This window comes from Pseudorca crassidens, chromosome 15, assembly GCF_039906515.1.
Source record: "Pseudorca crassidens isolate mPseCra1 chromosome 15, mPseCra1.hap1, whole genome shotgun sequence".
Classification (NCBI taxonomy): Eukaryota; Metazoa; Chordata; class Mammalia; order Artiodactyla; family Delphinidae; genus Pseudorca; species Pseudorca crassidens.
The window spans coordinates 81,530,159-81,558,061 of NC_090310.1; the positions used below are offsets into that span (position 1 = coordinate 81,530,159).

Below are 27,903 nucleotides of genomic sequence, written 5' to 3' on the forward strand. Positions count from 1 at the left end.
ACTTATAAATATATCTGAAAATGTTAATTCTCATAATTGTCACTGTAGCATGTGTTTTGAGGAAGATTCTATTATGAATTCAAGCAGATTGCAATTCTTTTGGAAGTAAGGTGTGCACGCGAGCATACGTTTGTGTGTGTGTGTGTGTGTGTGTGTGTGTGTGTGTGTGTGTGTGTGTGTACACGTGCTCACTGAGATGTAGTTCTGAGGTGGGGACAGAAACTGTTGCTTCAGAACCTGATGGTCCTTCCACACATAAAACATAACCCTACCCGCTCCTTTGCTCCTTAAACGTTCACCCTGAGAGGGATGTGGGGTTTCTTATTATCTAAACCAGTTTCCAGAATGGATGATTGTGTTTGGACTCATGCAGCTCTCCCTGCACTTCCTGACCCTTTCAGGTGACTTATTCCTTCCTCTTTGCCCTTGGTGGATGTTTAATGAAATGACATATTTCAAGGTCATTGCTGAGTTTGAGGCTAGGGTGGACTAATCTTATATAATATCTCAGTAGAGGGTTAGAATAAAACCTACCCCCATGAAAAGAAAGAGGTCCTCCAATAGGAGATGACTTTCGGAGTTAAAGATTCTCTCTGCTGAACTTTTGCAGGGTTAGTCATTATTAGTGTTTTGGACGGTGAAGAGCGGAAGCTTTGGGGTCAGTTTGCCTCATTCGCAACTCGTTTGTGCCATCTTTTAGCTGTGGACTTGGGCAGATGAGTTTAACCTTTCTCATCCCCAGTCTCTTCATCTGGAAAATACTGATAATAATATCAGTCATAGGATTTTTATGACGATCAAATAAGATGTTCTATATAAAAATATTAAGCAGAGTGTGTATAAACGTAGGGTGTAGGCTCAATAAATGTTGACTCTCAAATGATTGTTTTTCATTGATTCAGCTCATCAGTAAGTAGGTGACTCATGTCTAGCTGGGAGCTGGAGAGCTAAATGGATTAATTACAACAACAGATAATAGAATAGAGCTTCATGCAGCAGACATGGGAACAGAGAGAGGGAACAATGAATTCACACTGAGGTCAGGGCAACTTTCCCAGAGGACGTGAACCTTGAAGGAAAAGTGAAATTCCCCTGGAGAAAAGAGACAGGAGAGAGAGGCACTCACCCTGGAGAAGCATCATACACGTGAATTTGTGGGTGAGTTTGGTCTTTTGTTCAAGTCCACCTACATTCATTGAATTCTCGCTATGTGACAGGCTCTGGGTTAGATTCAGGGGGCAAAGTGGTGAGCAAAAAATATACCGTTTCTGCCCTATGGAACTTTTATTCTAAGACAGGCGCTAAACCATAACCCGTGTAGCCATCCGAGGTCTGTGAGGGCAAAGATGTCATTGGATCGTAGAGCCTTGAGACGTTGATTTGACGGGGGCTGGGGGGTTATGCAGTGGGGCTCTGCAGGTAAATGAGATTTAAACTAAGACCAGCAGGGCCAGTGGGAGTGAAGTAAGGAGACCATGGGGAAGGCTCTGTGCCGGGAGAATCATGGTGCCTCCTGGGAACTGAATAAAGGCCAGTGTGGCTGGGACATAGGTTGCTCGGGAAGGTGTCAGAGAGGAGCCTGGTGAGAGCTATAAGGAGGACCACAGGGGGCTTTCATAATCATTCTAAGGATCTGGGCTTTTGTTGCAAGTGCAAAAGGGAAGTCATTGAAATGTTCTGTTTTATGCCTAGAAACGCTGGAGTCAGAACTGCATTTTAAAAAACTCATCTGTGCCCCCTGACCCTCACTTGTCCAAGCGCCTCTGTTCACGTTAAGGCTCCTTTTTCCTTTTTCACCAAAATATCTTTGCTTCCGCCAAAGCTACTTCCTTCCCAAAGCTGACTAGGGTTTTCAAAAGAAAACATTAAAAAAAAAAAAAAAAGAAAGAAAGAAAAGATCATCTGGATGCTGTGTTTACATTGAATGAATGGGGTTAGGATAGAAGTGGAGAGACCAGTAAGCAGTTATGGCAAGATGATAGTGGCTTATATTGTGGTATTAGCACAGAAATAAGCAAAAAATAAACAGTTGCATCTGGTAAACGCTGAGAGACTTGGTGCAGTTGGGGAATGAGATAGGTAGTGTTTAGCCACTAAAGAGTTTGCAGCTTTTGGGAAACAGTGTTATCTGTTTGGGTTACTACAACAAAAATACTATACATTGGGTAGCTGATAAACAACAGACACGTATTTCTCACGGTTCTGGAGGCTGGGAAGTCCAAGGTCAAGTCACAGGGAGATGCAGTGTCTGGTGAGAACTCACTTTCTGGTTTCTGGAAGGCGACTTCTTGCTGTGTCCTCACATGGCAGAAGGGACAAGGGAGCTCTCTGGGGCCTCTTTTCTAAGAGCACTAATGCCATTCACAAGGGCTCCACCCTCATGACCTAATCACCCCAAAGGCTCCACCTCTTAATACCATCCCCTTAGAGGTAGGCTTTCAACATATGAATTTGGGAGGGCCACAAACATTTGGTCCGTGGCAACTGTTGTGATATTTCATGCTGAGAAATTTGCACTATCCTATAAAGAGAGCCAGTGGAGTTTAAGAAGCAGGGAAGTGAAATCATCAGGTTAGGATGTGCATGGACAGTATTTGCTTCTCTCCTCACCTACTTCCTGAGCCAAGCATTTATTGAATTTAGAGTAATAGATGGGAGACATGGCATGACATTACTGATGGCAAAGACTGATGGGAGACACATTCTTTTGTATAACACAGAAGAGATAGACTAAGTTAGTGTGAGAGGGTTATTTATCTTGTAAATACTCTGCCCCAAGCCACCTAAACCTTCTCTCCTGCAGGACTCAATGATCACAGCCCTGGAGTACAGCAGGGGATCTGGATGTAACTGAATGAGAGATGGCATTTTGGAAACACAATGAGCCAATACCCCTTGTGGGAGGGAAACGGTTCATAAAAGAGTTAGAGGGAGAGAGGGAGGTGAGGAGAATGGCTAGTGGGGAAAGCTTTCCCCTACTGTTAGGAAGAAGGTGATTACCATGCAGTATTTTCAGACCCTAAGACAGTGGCCCCATAACCATGGAGAAGCTGGGAGTAAGTCAGAGAGACTGGAGTAACACCTCACCTACCAGCTCTCTGTGTTGGAATATATGACTTCAACCCTGAGTAGAGGGGCATCTTTGAGAATCCTAAGACTCTATCTCTGATTATCAAAGGGTGAGATCATCTAGTTATGAACCAGACCACCATTGCCTTCTCTTCCTCGGGGTCAGTGTGTTTAAGATGCTTGCGTTGGGAGTACTCTGAAGAGACGGGGTATTTGAAAGTCTGTCCACATTGATGGAGATAAACATGATGACAATGGAGAAGGCAGAGTCTTTGACAGGGGCGGATAAAAAACTAAAAACATAAAACAGGTGTCTACGTCTACAAAGCTTTGAGCCTGTGCCTCTTAATAGGCTTCAAAAGAAAAAAATCTAAAAAGGGGAGGTAGTCTGTTAACCTTCCTTGCTAGGCACTGAGGATGACACTGAAATAATTCATCGCTTTTGAATACACACTCTTCTGTCAGGCTGTGTTCGCCTGGGACACGCCTTCTGCCTTCTGTGCCTCCACTCAGTTTGACGGTGTTGATGGGAAGCTTTCTTTCCGGAGCATCCTCATACTCACCATCGTTCATTTTTCAGGTTACAGAACTCAACAACGTGAAGAACGTAGCTCGGTTGCCAAAAAGCACCAAGAAGCATGCCATAGTGATTTATTTCAATGACGATACGTCCAAGACCTTTGCCTGTGAATCAGGTTTGTCGGAGGCAGGGAGGGCTTTGGCTTTTTGTTTTTCAGCGGGTGCTGGGCATACACGTTGATCTCTGGACATTTCCGCAGATCTTGAGGCTGATGAATGGTGCAAAGTTCTCCAGATGGAGTGTGTAGGGACGCGAATCAATGACATCAGCCTTGGAGAGCCTGACTTACTGGCTACGGGGGTTGAGAGAGAACAGAGTGGTATGTAAAGAGAATTCTCTCCTTTGCTCTTTTCTAAAACTGTTTTTGTCCCCATGTAATGAAACGTGAGACATCTTCATGATGTAAAAATTTTGAAGGTATAAAAATGTATAAAGAAAGAAGTAAAAATAACCTTTTATTTCACCTAAAACCTGAGCAGACATTTCAGTGTGTTTCTTTTCTTAACATGTTTTCAACGTATAATGGGAATGTATCTACATTAATAATATCAGATAGAAGTTATGCGGAACCTGCTGTGTGTGTGTCAGTTTTGTGCAGAAGATGCATTAGACCGTTTAATTTTCCTGGCAGCCCTATGATATAAGTACTATTACTTCTCCATTTTACAGATGAGGAAATTGAAGCTTAAAAGAGCTAAAGGTCTTGCTCCAATTCCAATAACTACTGTTTGATTCCAGACTATACTCTTGAGCCTATATTTATAGTGTACAGCTTTTACAATGCAATGGGTTCTTGTCTTGCTTTTTTTCACTTAAAATTTTTATTGAACACTTTCCAGTGTTTTTAATAGAATCCAGACCTCATGAATGTTTCATCAAGTTTAAACCCACCTAAATCTGTGATATACTTTTTTAGCTCTAACAACTGACCCAACTCTTTAAGCTCAACGCTCAACCTGGGAATATGTCATTATAAATAATAATGACTGAAATATTCATGAACACTTCAACAGAATCAATGTTGGTTTGCAGTAGGAGCTTGGAGGCGAGGAATCATTTCTTTGGCTCCAAATAACTGGGCCTTGTGATGGGATAGATGGGATCCCATAGTTCTACTCTTAGCCTATTGACTTGATCTATGAGGATATATCACAACCAAAGAGGCTGTGGGTCACCTGGCTTGATTACGAACATGGCAGAGGTGGAATTGTGCTGACCCTTTCTGTGGATTCACACTCCAGTTGTTAGTAAAAAATGCCCTTTCTCCAGTTGGAACTATGTCTTCATGACACATTTACAGTCGGCGACTATCTTGGAAGCCTCGTATCTGCCAGAATCCATCCCCAGGGAAGTGTTATTGACAAAGTCTTAGAAGTGCTAGCTAATTCAGAGGAGCCTCTTTGCAGACTGGGAAATTGAGCGGCAGAGAGCTTAATTAAGTCCTTTATCAGGGTCATACAACCAAGCCCCAAGCTCCTCCCTCCACAGTTCACTAACTCAGGATGCTCTTGGGCTGCACGGCACCTGTAGTGCCTCACCGACAAATGCACATGAAGCCAAACATAAAGAGGAAAGCATGACAGGTTTTGATTATGTTTTAGAGGGCTCAGATCAGCACTTATTTTTCACGTTTTATATTTGCAAAGCTATATTCAGATAGTGCTCCAAACTGAATTCAAGAATTGCCTGTGCCTAGGAGTTACCTTTCTGGTACCAATTTTCTGTGCCGCAGTTTCCTCTTCTGTCAAATAGGAATAAGAACACCTCTGGTATATAACTACTAGGGATTATAATTGAACTCAGCTCTGTCTTTTAAGGCACTTTACAAGGTTAATTGTATGACTTCAAGTAATTGTAACTAAAGTGGTCACTCTTACCACTTTTGCTGTTTTTCTTGGATGAGGTAGTTTATATGGAAGAACTTCCAAGCAAAGAAATTGGTAATGGTCTCTCTTACTTCTTGCTTGATGATGACAGTCTTTCTTTCTTGTTTCAGCACTCTCCAGGGAGAAATTTGCTCCACTAGAATATACTTTTAAAATAATAGTTATTAGAAAGCAGTAAATATTTGGTTGCTGGGAGTTTGGAGTAACTTAGAAAACTTGAAGAATAGATGCTTGAATACATTTATGAAGACAATCTTGACACTCCTATTTACTAAACTGAAGTCTATGGAAATTCTAATGACTTCCTTATTATAAAACAATTAATTTAGAATACCAGTGATATTATTAGTGCCACACTATTTTCTCAGATGTAGGCAATCTACCATAACAATGGATAGATAAAAGTGTGTTTGCTGTAGTAATAATATTTTTGTTTATATTTCACTTAAAATTTTGACTCTATAGCTTCCTAAATTAATGAATTTTCTAGAAATGTAATAAAAATACCATGACGGTATCTGAGGGGATGAAAATTCAGTTGCAATAATAAGCCAAGTAGTTTATTCAGAGTAATCTTGGTTAAATGTTAACAGTCATCCAAATAAGCAAATGAATATTTCTTTCCGGTATTTGACTAAAGAGAGCTCTTGTTAAAACTAGTTCAAATAGATCCACTGGAATTTTCCCAAACTGTTGGTCAGTTAAGTGCATAGTGTTAGTTAGTATTAGTTTATTTAAATAATTTGGGGTAGAGTTGTGTTCCTTTAGTTATGAAAATTATAAATTGATCAATATAATTTTAATATCATTAAACCATGCAGCAATTATTTTGCACCTGCATCTTTTGTGAACACAAAAGTGTGGGTGTAATTAACATGTACTTGGCAAGAAAAAAATTGTTTTTAATGGTTTCATTGCTTTTGTCTTTTACTGGCATACAAATTTTTATTATGCAAATTTAAAAATTCTAAAAAGATCTTTGCTCATGTAAATAGTGTTGCATGTATGTTGACAACCAGACTGTATCATTATTATGTTATTTAATATGGTCTTCATTTAAAAAAATCATTTACTGGAACTGTTAATTTATGAGAAAGGTTTATCTTCCTGAATATTCAACCAAAACCTAGAATAAGAGCTTGAATTACTTTGAAATGCCTCTTTGTTCCTACAATGTCTTTGATGTTTTATTCCTGGGGATTTTAGACTAACCTTTTGTTTTTCTCCCAGAGAGATTCAATGTGTATTTGATGCCATCTCCTAACTTAGATGTACATGGCGAATGTGCCTTGCAGATTACATATGAGCACATCTGTCTTTGGGACGTCCAGAATCCCAGAGTCAAACTCATCTCTTGGCCGCTAAGCGCCCTGCGGCGGTATGGACGAGATGCTGCTTGGTTCACTTTTGAGGCAGGGAGGTGAGTTTCATGACTGTTTTTCTACATTTTTTTCCCCAGGTTCACGTCATATAATGCTCCACTCACATTCATCTGTTCACTCTATTATAAACAAAGCCCAATTATTTAAAATTCACTTTTCAGAAATATGATCAATTTGATGCTCTTACAGCTATCCTAGAAAGTGTTTAAATTCTTCTTTTCCACACAGCTCTTCTTTGGTCTATTTAAATTTTAAGTACCTGGAAATGGAAGTGGTATAAACGCATTGGTGAATCTCCCAGAGACACAAAGGTTCTCAAGTGAGCAAATAAAACTTTAATTTTTAGTGCAGCATCCTTCTTATGTCAGAACTACTTATTTATTATCCTTATAGGAAAATCTTGATAGAAAATTAAGAATTTGTTAGGGAAGGTGGGTATATTTCCCTGCTTCGGTCTCAGAAATAATAATTATTATTATTATTGGCCGCGCCGCGTGGCTTGTGGGATCTTAGTTCCCTGACCAGGGATTGAACCCATGCCCTCGGCTGTGAAAGTGCGGAGTCCTAACCAATGGACCGCCAGGGAATTCCCTCAGAAATTATTTATGTATTAACTGTAACCAGTGAAATCTGGTTATGAAAGATGTTTCATCATAGAAAATAGGCTTTTGTATTGACTGTACACCTCGTATTTCATATTGATGTGCAGAAGAATTCTGCGTTGGTCAAGATGTTTGGGGCCCATTTGGGGCAGCATTTATTCCAACTTTCATATTTTTCAGCTTTTCTTTGATTCACTCTATTTATAGGAAATAATAATAGGAAATGGGTATGTATGGCTTTTTATTGTCACTTCCAAAGGCTAAAAATTTAGTAAACCTTTGTAGTATCTCATGACTATTTGAAACTTTTTTTTTTTTTTTTTTTTTTTTTTTGCTGTACGCGGGCCTCTCACTGTTGTGGCCACTCCCGTTGCGGAGCACAGGCTCCGGACGTGCAGGCTCAGCGGCCATGGCTCACGGGCCCAGCCGCTCCGCGGCATGTGGAATCTTCCCGGACTGGGGCACGAACCCGTGTCCCTTGCATTGGCAGGCGGACACCCAACCACTGCGCCACCAGGGAAGCCCTCCTTGAAACTGTTTAAAAATTATCTCGATCTTCCAGGTTTTAATATTGCTCATAGCTTGCAAAAGTTTAACTTCTTCATATTGACATTTAGTAGAACTGCTAAGGATCTAGGAGATTATTTTAAAGACTTTGATATTTCCCCCAAGTGTGATAGCAAACCATATAGATTTTTAAGTAGGTGTTTGTGTAGAATCGTGTTCATATTTTGTAAATAATAGGATAGAGGTAGCAGATGTGGATGTGGGGAGATATTGAAGGACCTCAAGTGAAAGAAATGGTGGAAGAAAAGTGAGGCTGTACTGGGGACATGAAGTTCAGAAATATTCCTCTTTGACCAAAAGCCGTAAAGTGCTGACTCGGGAAATGAAGGAGCTTTTTGGTTCATGACTTTGGTCTCTTTATGGTCTGACTTTTGGGTATTTTGTCCACGAACTCCAGTGGTTAGATGATTGTAGTACCTACAACCCGTGCCACACAGTGTTGTGCCTCAGATATGGTAGGGACTTAGAATATTTATTGATTTCGAGCAGCATCTTGTTCAGTGGTCATGCTTTATGGGGCCGGCGCAGACCTGAGACTGAACGAACAATCGGAAGGACAAGTATCGGGAATGTATTCTTAGGACCTCGCTCATTTCCCAAACAGTGTGGTTCCTAGTGTAAGGAGCACTGATTTGGGAGTCAGAGAGACCCTAGGTCCTGATCGCTATTCTTTCTTAGCTGTTGGCCACTTACAAAGTGTTTAACTTCCCTTGTAAGTTTATCTAAGTAATAACTTCCTTCTGGGGTGGTCTTAGGTAAAAGCAGCAATGCATATAGATGACCCAGAAGGTGCTGGGCTTCTCTTAATAGTCTCTTTGAGGTTTTATCATAATAATTTTGGAACAGGACTGGGTTTGCAGGATCCAGACAGTGTTAAATGCAAGGTAATCATACTATTTTATATTTGGCCTGAAACTCAAAGATGAATTTTTATAGTTACCATCAAGATGCTCAGGATATAAGATCATTCATGTTCCCCCAAGTGTAAAGGTTTCACATCTGCCTCACTTTATTAGTGAAGATAATTCTTTCCCTTGGCTATTTTTGGATGTGTTCAAAATAAGGCAGTGTCATATTAACTAAGATAATTTTCTCCCTGTCTCACGTTGATAGATGAACAGGAGTTAAGTCTCTCTAGGCAGATCGTTTTCACATATCCAGCATGCGTCTGCAAAAACGTCACAACATTTCCCCTCTAGAATGCAGAGAATCTTCCTAAGACCTTGGGCAAAGTTCTGCTCTGTCTAGGCAAAGCCTCTGTTAGACTTGGAGCTAAGTGTCATTCCTGCTGAATGGCCCATTTCACCGCATCAGGATTGACAATGGGGCACGCGTAATAAGCTGGGCTGGGAGGTGGAGGAAACGAAATGAAATTATAGTCAATCACATACTGGCTGTGGGACCTTGAGTGAATGACTTAACTCTCTGAGCTTCCATTGGCCACCTGTAAAATGGGTATAATTTATGTCTCTCACAAGATGGCCATGAAGACTAAATAAAGGTACATATACAAACACCTGGCATAATGCCTGGCAGGTAGTAGGCAGTTGTGTCAACACAAACTGACACAAGCAGACAAGAAATTTGTCGGCCTTCAGAACCCAAAGTCCAGGGAGCAGAGGTGGCTTCAGGGTTGGGTTGATTCAGGGTCCAAATGAGGACCCTAGGTTTTATATCATAGTCTTGTTTCTTCTAGGTGGCTTCACTCTGCTCCACATGGGGCTTCCAGGAGCTTTGAGGTCTTCTCACACCGTCAGCCAATAGAAGAGAGATAGATTCTTACCATACACTGACCATTCCATTCACTATGTGTCAGGAACTGCACTGAGGACTTTATGGAAAGCACACAGGGTACAGATAGAATGGGCGTGGTTCTCCCAAAGCAGGAAGAGGTTACTGACACCATCAGAAGGGATGTGAGGTTTAAAAAACAACTAACAAAATGTGTCCAGTACGGTATTTAATAATTTCTCAAAGCGAATAGGGTGAAGCAGCTATTTGACTGTAATTAATAATATCACTCATAACGGTGCTGAGATGCAGAACAGTGGTCCTCAACCAGGGGTGATTTTGCACCTAAGGGACGTTGGGCAAAGTCTGGAGACATTTTTAGTTGTCACAACGTGTGCTGCACAAACAAGCCCCACAACAAAGAATTATCAGGTCCAGTTATCCAGGTGAAAAACTCTGCTCTAACAAGCATATCAACCATTGAAAGTAAATACTGATACTTATTGAGCCCTTACTATACAAAAGTTGCTGTACTAAGCATTTCACATGCACTGTCTCATTTAAGCCATTTGCTCGTCATATAAACCAGGGGATGTTATTATGCTCATCCTAAGGGGAAACTTGGGCGTCTGTGCGACTGATCCAAAGGCATGAGACCAGTAAGTAAATGGTGGATTCAGGAACACACTCAGCTCTTACTTCCAAACCCTATAGATTTCTAAGAAGGCTAAGTATCACCACTCTACTAGGTTAGCCTAGTTCTGAGTGAGCTCTCCAGAGCTAAGGAAGAGAAGGCGTACTGCATAACTAGCACTCATGTATAAATTATCTTAGTTTACTTTAATTCTGGAACCTCCTATTTGTTCTTTTAGTTCGGAGTGCAGTCAGAATTGTTCATCTCTCCTGGGCGGCAGTATCATGATCAAAGGTCATTAGAGTCTTCTAGATGCTGTTTCTCCCTCTCTTCCCCAATATAGGCAATTCTGACCGTACCTGTTTTTTCCTTGAAGAATTCCACAGTTGAAATATAATCTTTTTAATAAAGTGCAGTTGCACAATTAATTGCCACTTATTGCCCCTGGAGATAAAGAACAATTAGCTTATCTGGGGGGAGGGATGGGGGAAGAGTACACATTGCTTATTTTATTTGAGTTTTTCCTAGTTTTTTGTTTGTTTCTTTCTTTCCACTTGGAATGCCTTGAGGCTTCAGTGAAGCTCATCAGATTGGCAGGGTCTGTGATTTTTTCATGGGAAGGTCCAGTTGACATGAAGTTTTAACTGCGGCAACATCCCCCATGGAACTATTCTTGAAACGTTACTGTTCAAAGCATGGTGGCAGGTGTCCAGTAAGCTTCCCTGTGAATTTCACAGCTGGCTGCCCAGTTCCCCGCTTGCTTCAGTGTCAGGCTCTGTCCTACCTCCTGACCGATTTAAATGACTACCCTCGGTTTAGCACCTGCAGGGCTGAGGGCAGCTCAGGTGACATTTGGCAGAAAGTGGTGAATAATTACCACACATGGGTGCCTCTCTTTACCAGCCAGAGAATGTCCCTCTCGTGCTTTTGACATCGTTTTAAGAGAAACTTTTAGGTTTGCCAAGAATATGTGAAAATTGACATTGCATATACAAATTCTTTTCCTTAAATGGAGTGCACAAATTGGTGAAAAAGGCTTTTTCTGGATGTAAAGACATCTGAACAGTCTTGGAAAAGAAATCATCTGTGTCTTGTGTATATCACTCTAAAAACAAGTTTAACTGGTGAAATAACTTTTCGTTGGAGAAGAAAACTGTAGATGAGTGTACCTGTAAAAGGACCATTATTCTCATATAAACCTTTGGATATTCTCTATTTGTCTTCTTGATTCTAAGCTACTTAGTAATCCCTCACTTTTAAATATTTTGTAGAGCATATATTCATTCTTACTAAAGGATTGAAAGCAAATTAACAAATAAAATGTACTTGGCGCTTCCTACTATGTTGAATAGAGAAATTTAAATACAAATGCGTTAGATCCCACACAGCCTAGCTCAGAGGAAGTGAAATTCTCTTCTTTTGAAAGAAAACAAACTACAGTTGTGCCATTTATGTGGCCATTCATTCTTCATTAGCATCGATCTAAAAAATAATTTTAGATTTTTTATTTATAAATTTTCATTTATAATTGTATTATAAATATTGCTTGAGTGGAGGCGTGTGTGAAATCAGAAGGGAGAGTCCCCTTTCCACTCTACAGAGTAACCTCTTTAATCATCATCTTTAAAGATCTTTCATTATTGCCCGTCTGTTCTCTGCCAGACACTGTGCTGGGTGTGTGGGTGTGAACACAGACAAGACAAGGCCATCATAAGAAGCTTAGCTAGGTCCCCTCTTACTTTTGAGCTTCTGTGGTTGGTTCTAGCATATGAAATCCTTAAAGGAAAGGATGACTTGCCTGTGACCTTCGGAAAAAGAAATTAGACACTCACCAATGCCTCCCGTCTTGTGGCCATCTTTAAAAAAAAATTTAAGGCATATTTTTATTTAATTTATTTATTTTTCCAGCTTTATTGAGGTATAAATGATACGGAACATCCTTTAAGTTTAAGGTGTACAAGGTGATGGTTTGATACATGTATGTATTGCAAAATGATCACCACAGTAAGGTTAGTTAACACCTTCATCACCTCACGTAATTACCTTTTTTTGTGGTGAGAAACATTTAAGATCTACTCTCTTTGTAACTTTCAGGTATACAATACAGTATTTTTAATTATAGTCACCATTCTGTACATTAGATGCCCAGAACTTACTCATCTTACAGCTTGAAATCTGTACCCTTAGACCAACATCTATCTCCCCTTTTCCTCCTCCTGCAACCCCTGGAAACCACCTTTCTACTCCCTGTTTCTATGAGTTTGGCTTTTTTCAGATTCCACATGTCAGTGAGATCATACAGTGTTTGTCTTTCTTTGTCTGACTTACTTCACTTAGCATAATGCCCTCAGGTTCCATCCATGTTGTCACGAATGGCAGGATTGTCTTCTTTTTTTTTTTTACGACTTAATAGTATTCCAGTGTCTGTGTATATACACACACAATACATTTTCTTTATCCATTCGTCTACCAGTGGACTCTAAGGTTATTTCTATGTCTTGGCTATTGTAAGTAATGCTGCAGTGAACATGGGGTTGCAGATATCTCTTTTGAGATCGTGATTTCATTTCCTTTGGATATATACCCAGAAGTGGAATTGCTGGATCTTTTGGCAGTTCTGTTTTTAATCTTTTGAAGAACCTCCATACCATTTTTCATAGTGGCTGCACCAGTTTACATTCTCACCAACAGTGCACAAGGATTTCCTTTTCTCTATGTCTTCACCATCCCTTGTTATCTCTTGTCTTGTTTACAGTAGCCATTCTAACAGGTATGAGGTGATATTTCATTGTGGTTTTGATTTCCCTGATGGTTAGTGATGTGGGGCATTTTTTGTATATCTGTTGGCTATTTGCGTGATGTGACCATCTTTTCATAGGTGATGGCCCACTAGTGTATGTGACCACTTTATATATGACAGTACCTCAGAATTCTAGTAAAGGACTAGTAAAAACTGAATCATGCCTTCTTTCATCACATTCCCTGAGTGTACCCTGAGAGCTGGTGTGGTTCCAAGCACTGTGTGTGTAGCAATAAATAAAACATACATGTGTTCTGTTGTTATGAAACTTACTCTCTAGAGGAGAGGGGATACAGACTATGACAAACATTAAGAAAAAGTACAACAGATGTTAGAATGTGTAAGTCCCACAGTGAAAAATAAAGGTGTTCGATAGAAAGTGTCAAAGGAGGGGTGCAGTTTTTTGTTTTTGTTTTTTTGCGGTACGCGGGCCTCTCACTGTTGTGGCCTCTCCCATTGCGGAGCACAGGCTCCGGACGCGCAGGCTCAGCGGCCATGGCTCACGGGCCCAGCCGCTCCGTGGCGTGTGGGATCTTCCTGGACCCGGGCACGAACCCGTGTCCCCTGCATCGGCAGGCGGACTCTTAACCACTGCGCCACCAGGGAAGCCCACCTTTCCTTTCTTGATTGTTCCTCTGACCTGTAACGGCTCACTCTACCATTACATTATCTTTGAACCCATTCGCATGTGTAGATCTTGTCTAACCAAACGAATTGTAAACTCCTCAAAGACAAAGCCTCTGCCTTTACCTTTGTTTATATCCATTGCAGCCGCTGTTAGGATTTGCCTAATGTTAGTGTGACAAGTGCCGCATTCTTTCAGTTATAATATATAATTGTAAAAGTGAAAAATCAATACTGATCTAATAACCCCTATGGCAGGGATGGAGAGAAGAAAAGATTATCTTAAATATACATGTTGAGGGTAAGATACATTCTGCTTTTAGCAATGTTTAAATATCCTAAAGACACACACATACACATGTACACACGCACATGCACAAAATACATCTTGAAAGTGAGGAACTGTTGAGTCGATTGGCTTTCTAACTTCATAAGTTTGCTTATTAATACTGTCTTCCGTGAGGTCATTTATTTTGGTCTTCATAATTTCAATTCCGTTAGTATTTTTCTAATAAACTATGTTGGTGTGGAATGTCATTGTCAAAGGGAAGGAACAAAGATTAGAAAGTTGGGCGTTCAGTGCCAGTGCAAGCTGTCGCATGCAGGTGGTGACTTGGAGACAGTGAAGAGCATTGTTTCAGAGCCCTTGTGGGCCACGGCATGCGGGCCACCCCTCCCCCCGCCCTCTCTCCAACGTGTCCTCTTTCTCTTAGCTTTGTCCCACCTCAAGGCATTCTGTGTGCAGTTGTTTCTGTCACACTGTTCTTCCTGCTTTCTCATCCAAACCACTTCCCTCCCCACGGTGGCTCAGTGACCCCTCAGTTTAAATAAAACTTGCTCAAGGAAGCCTGGGTCAAGTTCTCAGTCACTCCTTTCCTAGCCCTGTCTGCTGTTTCCTAATCTATTCTACAGTTATTTATTGGACACTAAATATAGGCCAAGTCCTGTGCTGGGCCCTGGTGGAAAAGCTGTGAATAAATTAGAAAACAATCTGTGTCCATGTGGAGCTTACATTCCAGTGAAATAATGGAAGGGCACATTATTTGAAGATGTGCTTTGTGCGTTCTGAGTATCATATTTGATACTTTTAATAAATCTAGGTGACAGTTACTATCATTATATTTATTTTACAGATGGATATGCAGGCTTAGGGAAGTTAACTGACGTGTACCAGGCACAAAGCTGGTAAGGGGCAATCCCAGACAGGCAGTCTGGGGCCCAAGTCTGTACCTTTACCAAGCCTTTTATTCCATGCTGCCTTGATACATGCTTACTGTGTGCATGAGTGAATGAATTTCCCAATACTTTCTGAGCTCTTATGGATTTTCTTACGGTTTTCTTATGGATTCTTAACTAATTGCATAATCCATGGTTTGGAGTGACAGGCATATCATTTAGGCAAAGTAGTTACTGAGAAATTCAAAGCTAGATGTGCATCTATATGGTCACAGAGTTCTTGTATCTGAACCTTATCTCCACAAAGGACATAGGAAAGGCCCAACTTAAACTCATTATTTTACTTCCTCTGGGTTTCCATCCACTGGTTCTGTTAGCATAAGGCCATCAGGAAAGAGGCTTGGGGCATTTGGGACGGCTTCGGATGCTAGAAGTGTCCAAGGTCAAAGTCAGTGGGTAAAGAGAAAGAAAGGAATCAGGTCCATTAAAAGTCAAGACTTGAAGGGAATTCCCTAGCAGTTCGGTGGTTAGGACTCAGTGCTTTCACTGCCGTGGGCCTGGGTTAAACCCCTGGTTGGGGAACTAAGATTCTGCAAGCTGCATGGTGTGGCCAAAAAGAAAAACGTCAAGACTGTGTATTTGCAAGTCTGTGATAGATGAACCCATTAGAACGTCTTTGCTCTGTGTTGTGTTTTCTCTAGAGATGTGAAGCAGACGTAGCCGTATTAGGTTATGTAAGACCATTACCCCTTTGATGTGCTTTTTTTTTGACTCCCTTTCCTTTCCTTTCCTTTTTTCTTTTTTTCCCTATTTTCTTCTTACTTGCCTTGGGAAGTTGGCCCATTATATTATTTTGCCAAAGGCCTCTAATAACATTTTAAATGGCTTGTAAAGCTGCTTATGAAACAGCACCAGGGACTTCCCTGCTGGCGTGATGGTTAGGAATCCACCTGCCAATGCAGGGGACAAGGGTTCGAGCCCTGCTCCGGGAGGATCCAACGTGCCGCAGAACAACTAAGCCCGTGTGCCACAACTACTGAGCCCACAAGCCACAACTATGAAGCCCACGCACCTAGAGCCTGTGCTCCGCAACAAGAGAAGCCACCGCAATGAGAAGCCCACGCACCGCAACGAAGAGTAGCCCCCGCTCGACACAACTAGAGAAAACCCGCACACAGCAACGAAGACCCAACGTAGCCAAAAATAAATAACTAAATAAATTTATAGAAACAGCACCAAACAAGTCTGTTGGGTTGAGGGGCGTGAATGAAATGAAAGAACTTGTGGGTAGAGGTTAGAAGAGACTGTATGGAAGAGCATCTGAGGTCAATTTTGTACATTATCCACGCTTTCTGGGTCGCTGCTGTCCCACTGAAGGGCATATACCTTTGAACAGTATGGATGAAAGTCCCAACAATTAGGCAAACCAAAGGCCTAATTCCTGTTCTGTTTAGAGCTCTTTAGTGCATGTTTGTGCCTTTAACGCAAACTGGCGGCCTCTTGGCCAGATCTGGTCCTTAGAGGCATTTTGGCTCCCACAGCTTAAACAAAAAAAACAAAGGAAAAAGTTGCCAACATTAAAAATTCAGGTTATTTCATATAAAAATCAAAATTTCTGATTTCTCTTAACAATCAGAAGTGTGGCTACGTTGGGCTCGTATTTCCCCATTTAAATGTGACCAGGGCTGACTCGTGGCTGGTGTCCATTAGCTACGCTCCCTCTGTGTGGCTGTGTGTTGTAGGGGTCTGAGCATCTTTATCCATTCACGTTCTTTGTCTGAACCCTGATGGAATTTGAGGTTGTGACTCCTGGTTCATTCTGTAAGTGGTAAGTGTGTATGTGTGAGTGTGTGTATGTGTAGGTGTGTGTATGTGTGTGAATGTCTGTGTCTTTCAGATCCTTAGGTGGAGGCAGGGAAAGTCTGTGTACTTTCAAGAAGAATACTTGATACTCTGTTTTGATTTAGTTTGTTTCTGATCACAGTAATTATTTAGAGAGTCAAATGTCATTAAAGGATGGTTGTGGCTTTGTTATGTTAACCAAAAGCAGACATTGGATAAAAGAGTGATTTTCAAAGAGTAGATTTCACTAGTTAGTGAGTCATAATGTAAAGTAAGCACTTCACCACTGGTATTAAAAAATATAATAGAGGGACTTCCCTGGTGGCGCAGTGGTTAAGAGCCCGCCTGCCGATGCAGGGGACACGGGTTCGTGCCCCGGTCCGGGAAGATCCCACATGCCGCGGAGTGGCTGGGCCCGTGAGCCATGGCCGCTGAGCCTGCACGTCCGGAGCCTGTGCTTCGCAACGGCAGAGGCCACAGCAGTGAGAGGCCTGCGTACCGCAAAAAAAAATATATATATATATATAAAATAGAAAATATTAACATATTATAAATTGATGTTAGATAAATAGCTAAATAATAACTAGGTGATAGATAAATAGATCAACAGATGTACTAGGTCACAATCTAAGCTATACTTATTACTGCGGGTTGCCGTTACAAAAACCTTAAAAGCCACTAGATTGTCAAGTTTTAGAAACACAGCTGCAGGGTTTGCTATGAATCAATTTTCTTACAAATGTTTCCCAGTAACAGGTACCTTCATCCTTTCTGGAACCAAGGTTGGCATCTAAGTAAGTAAAAATGACCTCTGCCCTAGAGGAAACAGAAGAGCACCTCTTCCTGTTTAATAATTGATTGAGGTTACCCTCCTCTTAACAAATTATATTTCCATATTTGATGGAAAAAAAAAGTGGTGTGAAAAAATTAAAACCTTGCGGAATTAGGTGCCGAGTAGCAGAGTCAAATTTGTATGGTGGATCAAATAAAGAGGGGATAGCAGTGAGGACTGAAGTATTTTAGGAAGTCTTCAGGAAAGAAATGGGACTTGAGTAAATATGCTTTGAATTTTAGTTTTTAGTTCTTCCTTGGATTAGGATGACTCAATAATTAAAATCACATGATCAACCTCATAAGCTAGTTCTTTATATTAGCTGGTTGAAAGAGCCTTCTAGTTTTTCTCTTTCTTCTTACGTGGTCCATATTAGTGAAATTCAAGCGAGGCAGGTTTTGACCAATTAACGTATGCTATGCTATATGTGCTGAAAATTGCCATATGGCCGTGGTATTGAGCCAACTGTGGAAAATAAGGATAAGTCTTCCTTTCTTATTGCACTAACTGCATAGACTGGAATAGATAAAATATTTAACAGGTTTGGGTTGAAAATTTGCTTGGTTTCCATGCTGTGTTAAAAAGTTCTTTAGATGTGAGCCTCTAGATGTGAGCAAAACTCAGGCATTAAGGCCAGTATTCAGTTTTTCAGCAAGAGATTCTGAGGTGGAAGGAGTGGAATTGTATTTTAGAATAATGAAGTAATTATTAATAATTATAAATAATGTAATAATTAAATATTGTTCTTTAAAACAAAAACAACCTCTTAGTTTATCTTTGATATACGTATGTATCAAAATCAGAACTTTAAAAAATATCCTTTTAAAAATTATCCTTGATAATAGGATTTTGTCCAAGTCTTTAAAAATATTTAGAGTAATTAAATATATTTATTAATTATATGTAACACACTATACATATATATATACATGTATGTATGTATGTGTGTGTGCGTGTATATATAGTAGTTAAAACACATTTATTTGGTTCTTGCCTAATTATGTGTACCTATCTTCCATTATTAATATAATTCATTTTTTAACAGTCTGAGGTAGAAATGATCCTCTTCTTAATCCTTAACATTAATGTTGAAACCCATCTAGCTTTCCTTGAGTAACTTCTCTTATGTTCCACACATTAATTCAGCAAAGTTATGTTCATTTAAAAAAAAAACCTCTTAGCTGTGTTTCGTTCATCTCATGGAGTGAACACCTAGAGTAAAATTTGATCTGTGATTTGGGAAAGCATAGTTGCCTTTGGGAGTGAGATCACTCTTCAAGCCATTGTCTGTAAGGAAGGTTAGGACAGAATCTGAGAGTCACAGAATCCTTCTTTTACCTCTGAGCTACATGGCGCCGTTTCTGACGAGTTTCTGATTCACGGACTGTGATGGGAAGGCCGTAGCACAGGTGTCCTCTTTGAGACTCATACAGGAAGTAGAGGGATTATACTAAGAATCCAGAAACAGCTTATTAACCTTCTATGACAAAACCTACAGGACAAAAAACATGGGGCACCATTTTGGCTTCGAGTGATTGGTTCCCTGTCCTTATTAATACCAATTCATCGAACACTTTGATTCTAGTTAACTCTGTTTAGCACATGTGAACAAGGATCCTAATCTCATACAAAATAAATGAGCCTCGTATCAGACTCTTCTAGGCTTTAGGCGCATTGAACTTGTAGGAGCTGGTTTTCAGAAGCTCTCTGTCTTTGTTTTCACAGGATGTGTGAGACTGGTGAAGGGCTGTTTATCTTTCAGACGCGAGATGGGGAGGCCATCTACCAGAAAGTCCACTCTGCTGCCTTGGCCATAGCTGAGCAGCACGAGCGCTTGCTACAGAGCGTGAAAAATTCAATGGTACGTGTGGAATTTCTTGCTTATGACCCAGTGTACGCCGCTGTAGAATTTAGTCTTGGAATCTTTGTGCTGAAAATATGGTCAGTGTATTTTTGGGCAGAAGATTTACTCCTGTACTCAGCAGTGTAGTACTTGGATTAAATGCCATCCTTGGAAAGCTCCAAAAGGCCACCTGGTAACACAGTAACTATACACCGCCTCATCTGCTTACCCACTTTGAGCCTCAGTTGTTACCTGTGTGTTTAATCAACGTAGGCTCCTACAACAAAATACCATAGACTGAGTGAGTTATAAAAAACAAATTTATTTATTCCTCACTGGGAGGTTGGGAAGTCCAAGATCAAGGTGCCGGCGGATTCTGGTGGGACCCGCTCCCTGGTTCATGGATGGCTGTCTTTTCACTGTGTCTCATATGGCAGAAAGGGTGAGAGATCTCTGTGGAGTCTCTTTTGTAAGAGCGCTAATGCCATTCATGGGGGCTCTGCCCTCGTGACCTAAGCATCTCCCATAGGCCCTACCTTCTAATGCCATCACTTTGGGGGTTAAGATTTGAGCATATGAATTTGGGAGTGGGGGACACAATATTCAGTCCATTGCAGTGTGTGTGTATGTACATTAAAATCAATTTGGATATGTATGGACATCTATAGACACAGCTATGTGGGTTATCTATCTATAGATATATATAATATTTTTAACTGTAGCAGAAGTAGTCATTTCAAATGTCAGCAGAGGTCAGAGAGAAAATGAAGGTGAGAGAAGAGGGCTGAGAGGAAACTGGGGTGAAATATCAAAAGCTCAAGACCAGACAACTGTCGACATGAGATCGTGGTTTCCGTGTAGGAGAGTTCTTGATTTTTCCAGATAAGTCAAGAATTTGACTGTTTATGGTATCTTCCCATTTGTAACTGTTGGAAATTAATTCCAGCTGAAACCAACAACAAAAACCAGTAATGCTTTGTGGGACAAAGGAAACCTACCCGTAAGACTCCATCCTGCCCACAACCATGCGTTTGCCATCTCTAGTGGGTAAACCTTCATAGTCATCAATGTATAAAAACACTGCAAACGCAAATACACATGAGCGTACGTAAATTCTCTCCCAGAACCCCTACTCTTTTCATTGCTTAGTGCCAGGGACTGTGCATTGTACGGACAATTATGATTCATGAGTTTCTTCTTTAAGAACAGTAAATTTACAAAATCTGAAATGAATGTACAACAGTTAAATAATGCAAATCATGCAGTGTGGCTGCAAACACATGCATAGAGATTCACATCTGGAAAGAAATCTGCAAAACCAAAAGGAACTGGGTTGGCATGGTAACGTTAGGGCCGTTTGAAAAGTTATGATTTAACCATGTGGGGTGGTTGGATTTAAAGATGGGAAAAGCATGTAGTATGATCTATCCCAAAGGATCCCCAGATTATTCCCGAACAACTTGTGCATGCAGCGCTCTGGGATTTTAGAGCAGGGATCAGCAAAACTTTAGTAAAGGGCGAGATAGTAATATTTTAGGCTTTGTGGTCAAAGATAGTTTCTGCTGCAACTGTTTAACTTTGCCATTGTAAAGCCAAAGCGAGCAAAAGGAGAGAAGGAGGGAGGGAGGAGAGTTCAAGTTGTTTTGAACTTACAGGGCAATGTCATTGCATTAAAGTTGTGCGCTACACAAGATGCCTTTAAAGGTCTGAAGAAGTTTTTTTAAGGTTACCTTTTTGTAAAGCCATCGATTAGCACACATTGTTATCTACTTGAAAAGCAGGTTCTGCACGCCCATGTTTTTCCATTTACGCCTCCTCATTACTTCCACTAAAAATTAATCAGGAGTATGAGTAATTCGTTCAGATCATCCTTTTGCAGATTTAACTGGAATATAATGTTGTTTGCTCTTAATTTGCTGTATGCTTAACAAGTTCTATAAAATGAATGATTTTAAAAGTAAACACATCCTGTTTTAGATGGAAATGAGTAAACTTCAAAACGGGATCTGAATCTCAAGGAAGTTAAACCGGGGATTGTGAAATGCTTAAAAATCAACATCCTTCAATCCATCTCTGATTAGGGGAGAAAAGAGATACTGTGCTAAAATGAAACAAATGAAGGTGATACTAAAGCCCCTAAGTTAGAGTTTTGCATATTCTGGTCACTGGGAGTGGATCCACGTGGATTGGCTCTATTCTTGACTAGGAATTGCCTTTATGCCACTACTGGCTTGCTTCTCTGAGATGGCCAAGGTCACGAATGGAGAAAGATGGTGAAGCTAACCTCATTATTCGGAAGCCCTAACCCGCTGTTAGCTGCCACTAACTCCCAAGACAGAATGCTTCACTGTGGAATGCATGACAGTTTGAAGTTGCAGCCTTGAGTGAAGTCAGAAAGAGGAGACTTGTGGGTCGGATATATCGTAATAATAACTTTTATTTTATTATCATCATCATTATAGTCATTATTGCGGTAGGCTGAACAATAGCTCCCCCAAATCTTTCCCACCTTAATCCCTGGAACCTGTGAACATTACCTTATATGGCAGAAGGGACTTTGCAGATGTGATTAAGTTAAAGCTCTTGAGATGGGGAGATTGTCCTGGATTATCCAGGTGGGCCCAGTGTCATCACAAGGTCCTTGTAAGAAGGAAGCCAGAGGAGTGAGAGCCAGACGGAAGGTGATGTGGCGATGGAAGCAGAGGGACAGACAGAGATTTTTGAAGGGTCTGTGCTGATGGTTTGAAGGTAGAAAGAGATGTGACCCAAAGGATATAGGTGGCCTCTAGAAACTGGAAAAAGCAAGGAAATGGATTCTCCCCTGGAACCTCCAAAAGGAACCAGCCCAGCTGACACCTTGACTTTAGCACAGTGAATCTGATTTCAGACCTCTGGCCTCCAGAGCCGTAAGGGGATAAATTTGTGTGGTTGTACGCCACCAGTGTTGTGGGAATTTGTTACAACAGCTACAGGTAACGAATACAATAATAATATCAAAAATAATAAAAATGTATCGTGTCTCTACTCTGTAGCAGACAATATTTTAACGACTTTGTGTGTACTTTCTAACCCTCCCAATGACCCTTGGAGGGAGGGCCCAGCACCACCAGCTTGGAAGTAGTGGGGCTCCAATTTGGAGCAAGTGTGCTGGGATAACCCCACTTTACACTTTATCTTGGAATCAAGCCCCTAGACACGTTTTCTTTGCCCTGCATGAGATCAGGTCACTGCTGTTCTAAAAATTCCAAATTAACGGCTGACATTTAAAAGTTAAGAGGTTTCACATAAAACTCAGATTTCTGTAGTATCTTAAAAAGTGAAAAGGCCACACTGATCTCACACCCCCATGTGGCAACCATCAGATATGCCCGGTGGTGCCTTCCCTCTTCAGGTAGAATGGGGATCTTCAGTTCTCCGCAGTCCCTACCACTCTCCATTGTCACTCAGCAAGTGGTCCTTCTCTGGGCATTTGCTAGCCATGCTGTGGCCAATCGATGTCCTGCCTATGTTACATGTATAAGTTTTCTGTTGCTGTGTAACAAAGTGCCACAAGCTGTGCACCCTAAAACAACACACGTATGTTATCTCATAGTTGCCATGGGTCAAGAATGTTGGCATGGCTTCCATGGGCCCCCGGCTTCAGATTCTCACAAGACTGAGATACTCTAGTTTCATCTGAAGGTTAGACTGGGGAACGACCCACTCACAAGCTCACAGTGGTTGTTAGTGGAAGTTAGTTCCTTGGGGCTGCAGGATCAAGGGCCTCAGTTTCTTGTTGGCTAGTGGATGGAGGCCATCCTTAGCTCCCAGGGACCACCCTCAGCTTCTTGTCATGTGGGTTTCCCAACATAGCCACTTGCTTCATCAAAGCCAGCAAGACCACAATCCTGTGTATCCTAACCATGGTCGTGACATCCCATCATCCCGTCATAGGCTATTGGTTGGAAGCAAGTCACAAGTCCTTCCCACAGTCACGAGAGAGAGGGGTCCACACAAGGGTGTGCACACCTAGAGGAGGAGATCAGGGGGCCACCTTGGTGTCTGTCCCCATACCATGCAAACTTCTGGAATAATGTTTATTTAGTGCTTTGATTTTACCTTTTAAGTACGTTTCCTGCTTTATGGCGTGTTGCTAATAATGCCATTTATTTATGAAGCATCTGCTAAATGCCAGGCTCTTTAACAACAACAACCGTACCACTTACCAAGCCAGGCACTTTACTTGCTTTTTCTCTAATCACCATGATATCTCTGTGAAGTAGACCTATTCATTCGTTCTCATTTATTAGTTCATTCAAATATGTTTATTGTGGACATAATATGCTGTAGGATATAGTGGTAATTGACAGGTAAAGCCCATGATCCCATGGGTCTTATAATTCAAGGGAGTATTATTCATGACCCTTGACCTGGAAGGAATCACTCTCCAGATCTTATAGACGAGAAAACAGATGCTCACAGTGGTTAAGTCACTTGCCCACAGCCATAGAGCTCATTACTGTTGGAGCCAGAAATGCAGGATCCTTTTATTTGGTTGCTAAACCTCTACCTCTGGCCACAATGCCTTACTCCCCAGAAGGGTTTTAAAGCCCTTCTGTTTCTTTTATATCCGCACTGAGAACTGTCTTAGCATTTTCAAATTACCCTGAATATCAGAGTACCTTTCAGAAATACATATCAACTCAGAGTATATGTTAAAAAATTACTGTTATAAGAAATCTCGTTTCTTTTGGTACTTTTGGGACCAGATAGCAATCATGTTTCTCATAATCCTTCCCCCACCTCCTCTCCTTTAAAATTCAGTGTATTATGATTCATTCTAAATGGGGTGTAGAAGGGGGCAGGCCTGGGGTATGAGGGGAAGGACTAACTGTTGAATGAGATGGAGCCGCAGGAACTCGTTTGCTCACAAGCTGCGAGCTGCCCTGCTGGAGCAGCTACAGGGAAGCTCTGCCCGGACAGTGTGGGACTCCCCCGAGCAGCCAGCTATTTTTGCCACCTTGGAGATCAGTGTCTATAACAGAGTCTAATTTTGGAACAAGGAGTGGCAGTGTGGGGATGTTCCTCATTCCACGGCCGGACCTGTCATTTTTAGAATTTCCTTCAAGGCGAGAGTGACAAGGTGAATGATGGCCATTTAGCAGCTCCCTTGGGGGCTGCAGGGCCGGGCTCCACTGGGGGTGACATTCAGGCCCCAGGGTGACGTCTCCCCCATCCTCTGCAGTCCTGACTGTGCTCCCACGTTTGAGAGTTTAATCGGAGCTCTTTCTGTGTCCCCTCTTTTCTGTTGTTGTTTAATTGATTTACTTCCAGACTTGGAAATAAATTTTGCAATTTATTTGCAAATTATTTGCAAATAAATTTTGTTAATCAATTTGTAGAATTCAAGAGGAACTCTTCTACAGTTCTGCAAACCAAAGTAATTTATATTCAACCTAATTTTAAAAATGATAGTCTACACTTTTTTTTTTTTAATATAGAGGGCATCAAAGAAAGCATAGAATCGATTTCACTACTACTCAGACTGAAAAAGACCCACACCTGCTGGGATTTTATGTGTAGAAACAGCCTTCTCACAACTGTGTCCCCACTCATCCACCCACAAAAAAATCAGTTTTTACCTCTTCTGTTTATGAGCTCTAGTTAATTGCGTTAACTTACAGATTTTTTTTTTTTTAGTGTACTACTTAAAGCAGTTATCAACTTTTTTTCACTCCTGAATATCCACTCCCTTTTCATAGCTTGGTATATTAATTATAATTCAAAAATCTTTTACTGAACATCTATCTACTGCTTGCAAAGTAGATCTTTGCAAAGATGTAAAAATTTTTTTTTGCATCTTAAGGAGCTTGAAATTTAGAATAGAAGTTATGATTTAAACTCTTCAAAACATGCAACAGTGTAATCCTGTGATTCAATGTGCTCTGGTGCCCTTTAGAGGGCAATTTGTCCCTGTTGATCAAAATTCAATTCACATGTCCCTTTACTCAGCAATAGCACATCTAGGAATTTACTCTAAAAATGTACTACCGGAAGCAAAGCTGATGTGGACACAAATGGAGGGAGTTATTCCTTTTTGCTTACATTCTGCTGTTTTACAAACATTTGCTAAGCCCTGCTGTCCGCAGGGTGCTGAGGAAGTGATTGAAGAAGATGAAGTTCCCATTCTTGGGGAGCTTGTGTGTAATAGCAGAGATATCACCCAAAGGGGATAATTAGATAAGTTATGGCACATGATGTAACAGGAACTAAATGAGGCAGCTAAGTAGGGTCACACTTGGTACTATCGAACTTGTGTGAAGCACGTGGATGAAGAAGAGGCAGGACAGTAGGCAGAGTCCGACACACACTCACACCCACACTCGCACTCACACACGTGCTTTGTCAGTACAGAGTGAACTTCCGGCGGGATACAAACGTACTGGGTAATGTTGGTTACCTTTGGGGAGCAGGACTGGGGTTTGAGGGTCTGAGAAGGGGCTTTTATATTTCTCTGTATGTTTTTCTCTTCCATTAATTTTTTTTCTTTTTTTTTTTTTTTGTGTTACGCGTGCCTCTCACTGCTGCGGCCCCTCCCGTTGCGGAGCACAGGCTCCGGACGCGCAGGCTCAGCGGCCATGGCTCACGGGCCCAGCCGCTCCATGGCACGTGGGATCTTCCCGGACCCGGGCACGAACCCGTGTCCCCTGCATCGGCAGGCGGACTCTCAACCACTGCGCCACCAGGGAAGCCCTTGAATAGACAATTTTCTGAGCATAGAGAAAAAGGAAAATGAAGCCGGAATCCCAAATCCCATTCCCTCCCAGTGCCAAAACAAGGCACAGGTTCCAAGCAAGTCTTCTCTGAGAGGCTGGGGAAAATAGTCCCAGAGGTTATTAATTTCAGTGTACAGGTGGGGAGAGGGTTTCCTCGGTTAGGGGTTGTAAAAAGTTACCAGAAGGAAAGGGAAGGATGATTCTATTTTATGCATATGGCTGAGAATTCAAATGACTCCGAGTAAATTGATGCAAATCACTTTCATTCCCCATGCAAGTAACCATTTGAGCACATCTGGCGCTCAGCAAGATGCTGTATTTGGAAATTTGGCCCCAAATGGTTGATTCCACTAACAGTCTGCTTTATCAGAGCTGCAGGCGACAGTGGAGGCATTGTTTCAGCCAGAGTTCTGCTCACCAAGTAGTGTCTGCTGCATTTTTTCCCTTAGCAAACTTTCTCTCCTGCTCACTTTTTCTTTTCTGTCTCTCTGTGTGTGTGTGTGTTTGTGACATTCAAAAGTAAGCCTCTGCTCGCTTTATTTCCTTGACAGTTCAGTAATATTCTGTGATATCTTGGTAACACTTTGATGATAGGAATACCCATCACTTCTGCTGTAAATGTCAGAACACGGGAAAGGAGCTGGAGAAAGTGAAGACAGCTCTTTGGGTGGGTCCTGCCAAACATCTGTCGGAGCTGGATTCGGCAGCCCAGAAGCACGGGTTTCACGAGAAAGCCGAGGGTGGCCACCTGTTTGGCAGATGGTTGATTTTCACTTGAGCAGAGGCCCCTGGGACAGTGAGGGTTCCAAGGGCTGGGAGAATCACTGGGAGATTCTACTCCCCAGGATTCCATGGGTGTTCCCATCTCCTTGCACCTCCTTCGACTGTTTGCTATTTCTCTAAGCTTTGAAAATTTTATTTCTAAAATAAAATTTATTTCCAAAATTCAGATGCCCTTTTATCACTATGGACAGAACATGAGCCCATCCTTTAAGGTCTTCATGACATCTTCTGTGCTTTCCTGAGACATACACAGGATTCTGATATGAACTTTAGCTCTGCAGTAGGAGGCCAGGTCTTACATCCTGGCTGGGCATCTTGACCAGCTCAGTGTCCTTGGGCAGGTCACTTCCCCACCTGTAGTGTTTGTCCCCCTTCCTGTGAAAGAGGAGGTTGTATTAGTACATACCTTACTGAGTGGCATAATGCCTGTGGTTTCCTGACATCGTGTCTGACACCTACTAAATCCAAGTCCACCTGCGTTGTTAATGTTGACTTGGGAGTCAGAGAGGATAAGATGGCAAAGGGGATGGAAGATGAGGGAGGTTTCTCATCCACTTATGGATTCCTCTCTTCAGTCAAGTCAGTGTCCATCAGTGGACACACCAGTGTGTCCATCAGTGACTCAGTTATTCAGCCACTTTTTATTAAGTGCCGTCATACGAATCACACCAGACACTAGGTATATGAGCATAGATGTGGCATCTTCTCCACCACGGGAAGGAGAGCTCTGCTTACGGGAGGGTCTGCTCTCTTTTGTAGAGGACGGGACACCATTGTGCAGGCAGACGGTGACGTGA

At 41.5% G+C, this 27,903-nt stretch overlaps 1 protein-coding gene across 1 annotated transcript in view; it reads left to right on the forward strand.

The window, feature by feature from the left end:
* DOK5 (docking protein 5) overlaps positions 1 to 27,903 on the forward strand; it is a 141,203-nt gene that overhangs the window by 94,505 nt on the left and 18,795 nt on the right. Inside the window, exons 3-6 of the mRNA XM_067708555.1 lie at positions 3,650 to 3,764; positions 3,849 to 3,968; positions 6,766 to 6,955; positions 19,451 to 19,586. Of these exons, the coding sequence (XP_067564656.1) occupies positions 3,650 to 3,764; positions 3,849 to 3,968; positions 6,766 to 6,955; positions 19,451 to 19,586 (561 nt within the window). The remainder of the gene's footprint in view (positions 1 to 3,649; positions 3,765 to 3,848; positions 3,969 to 6,765; positions 6,956 to 19,450; positions 19,587 to 27,903) is intronic.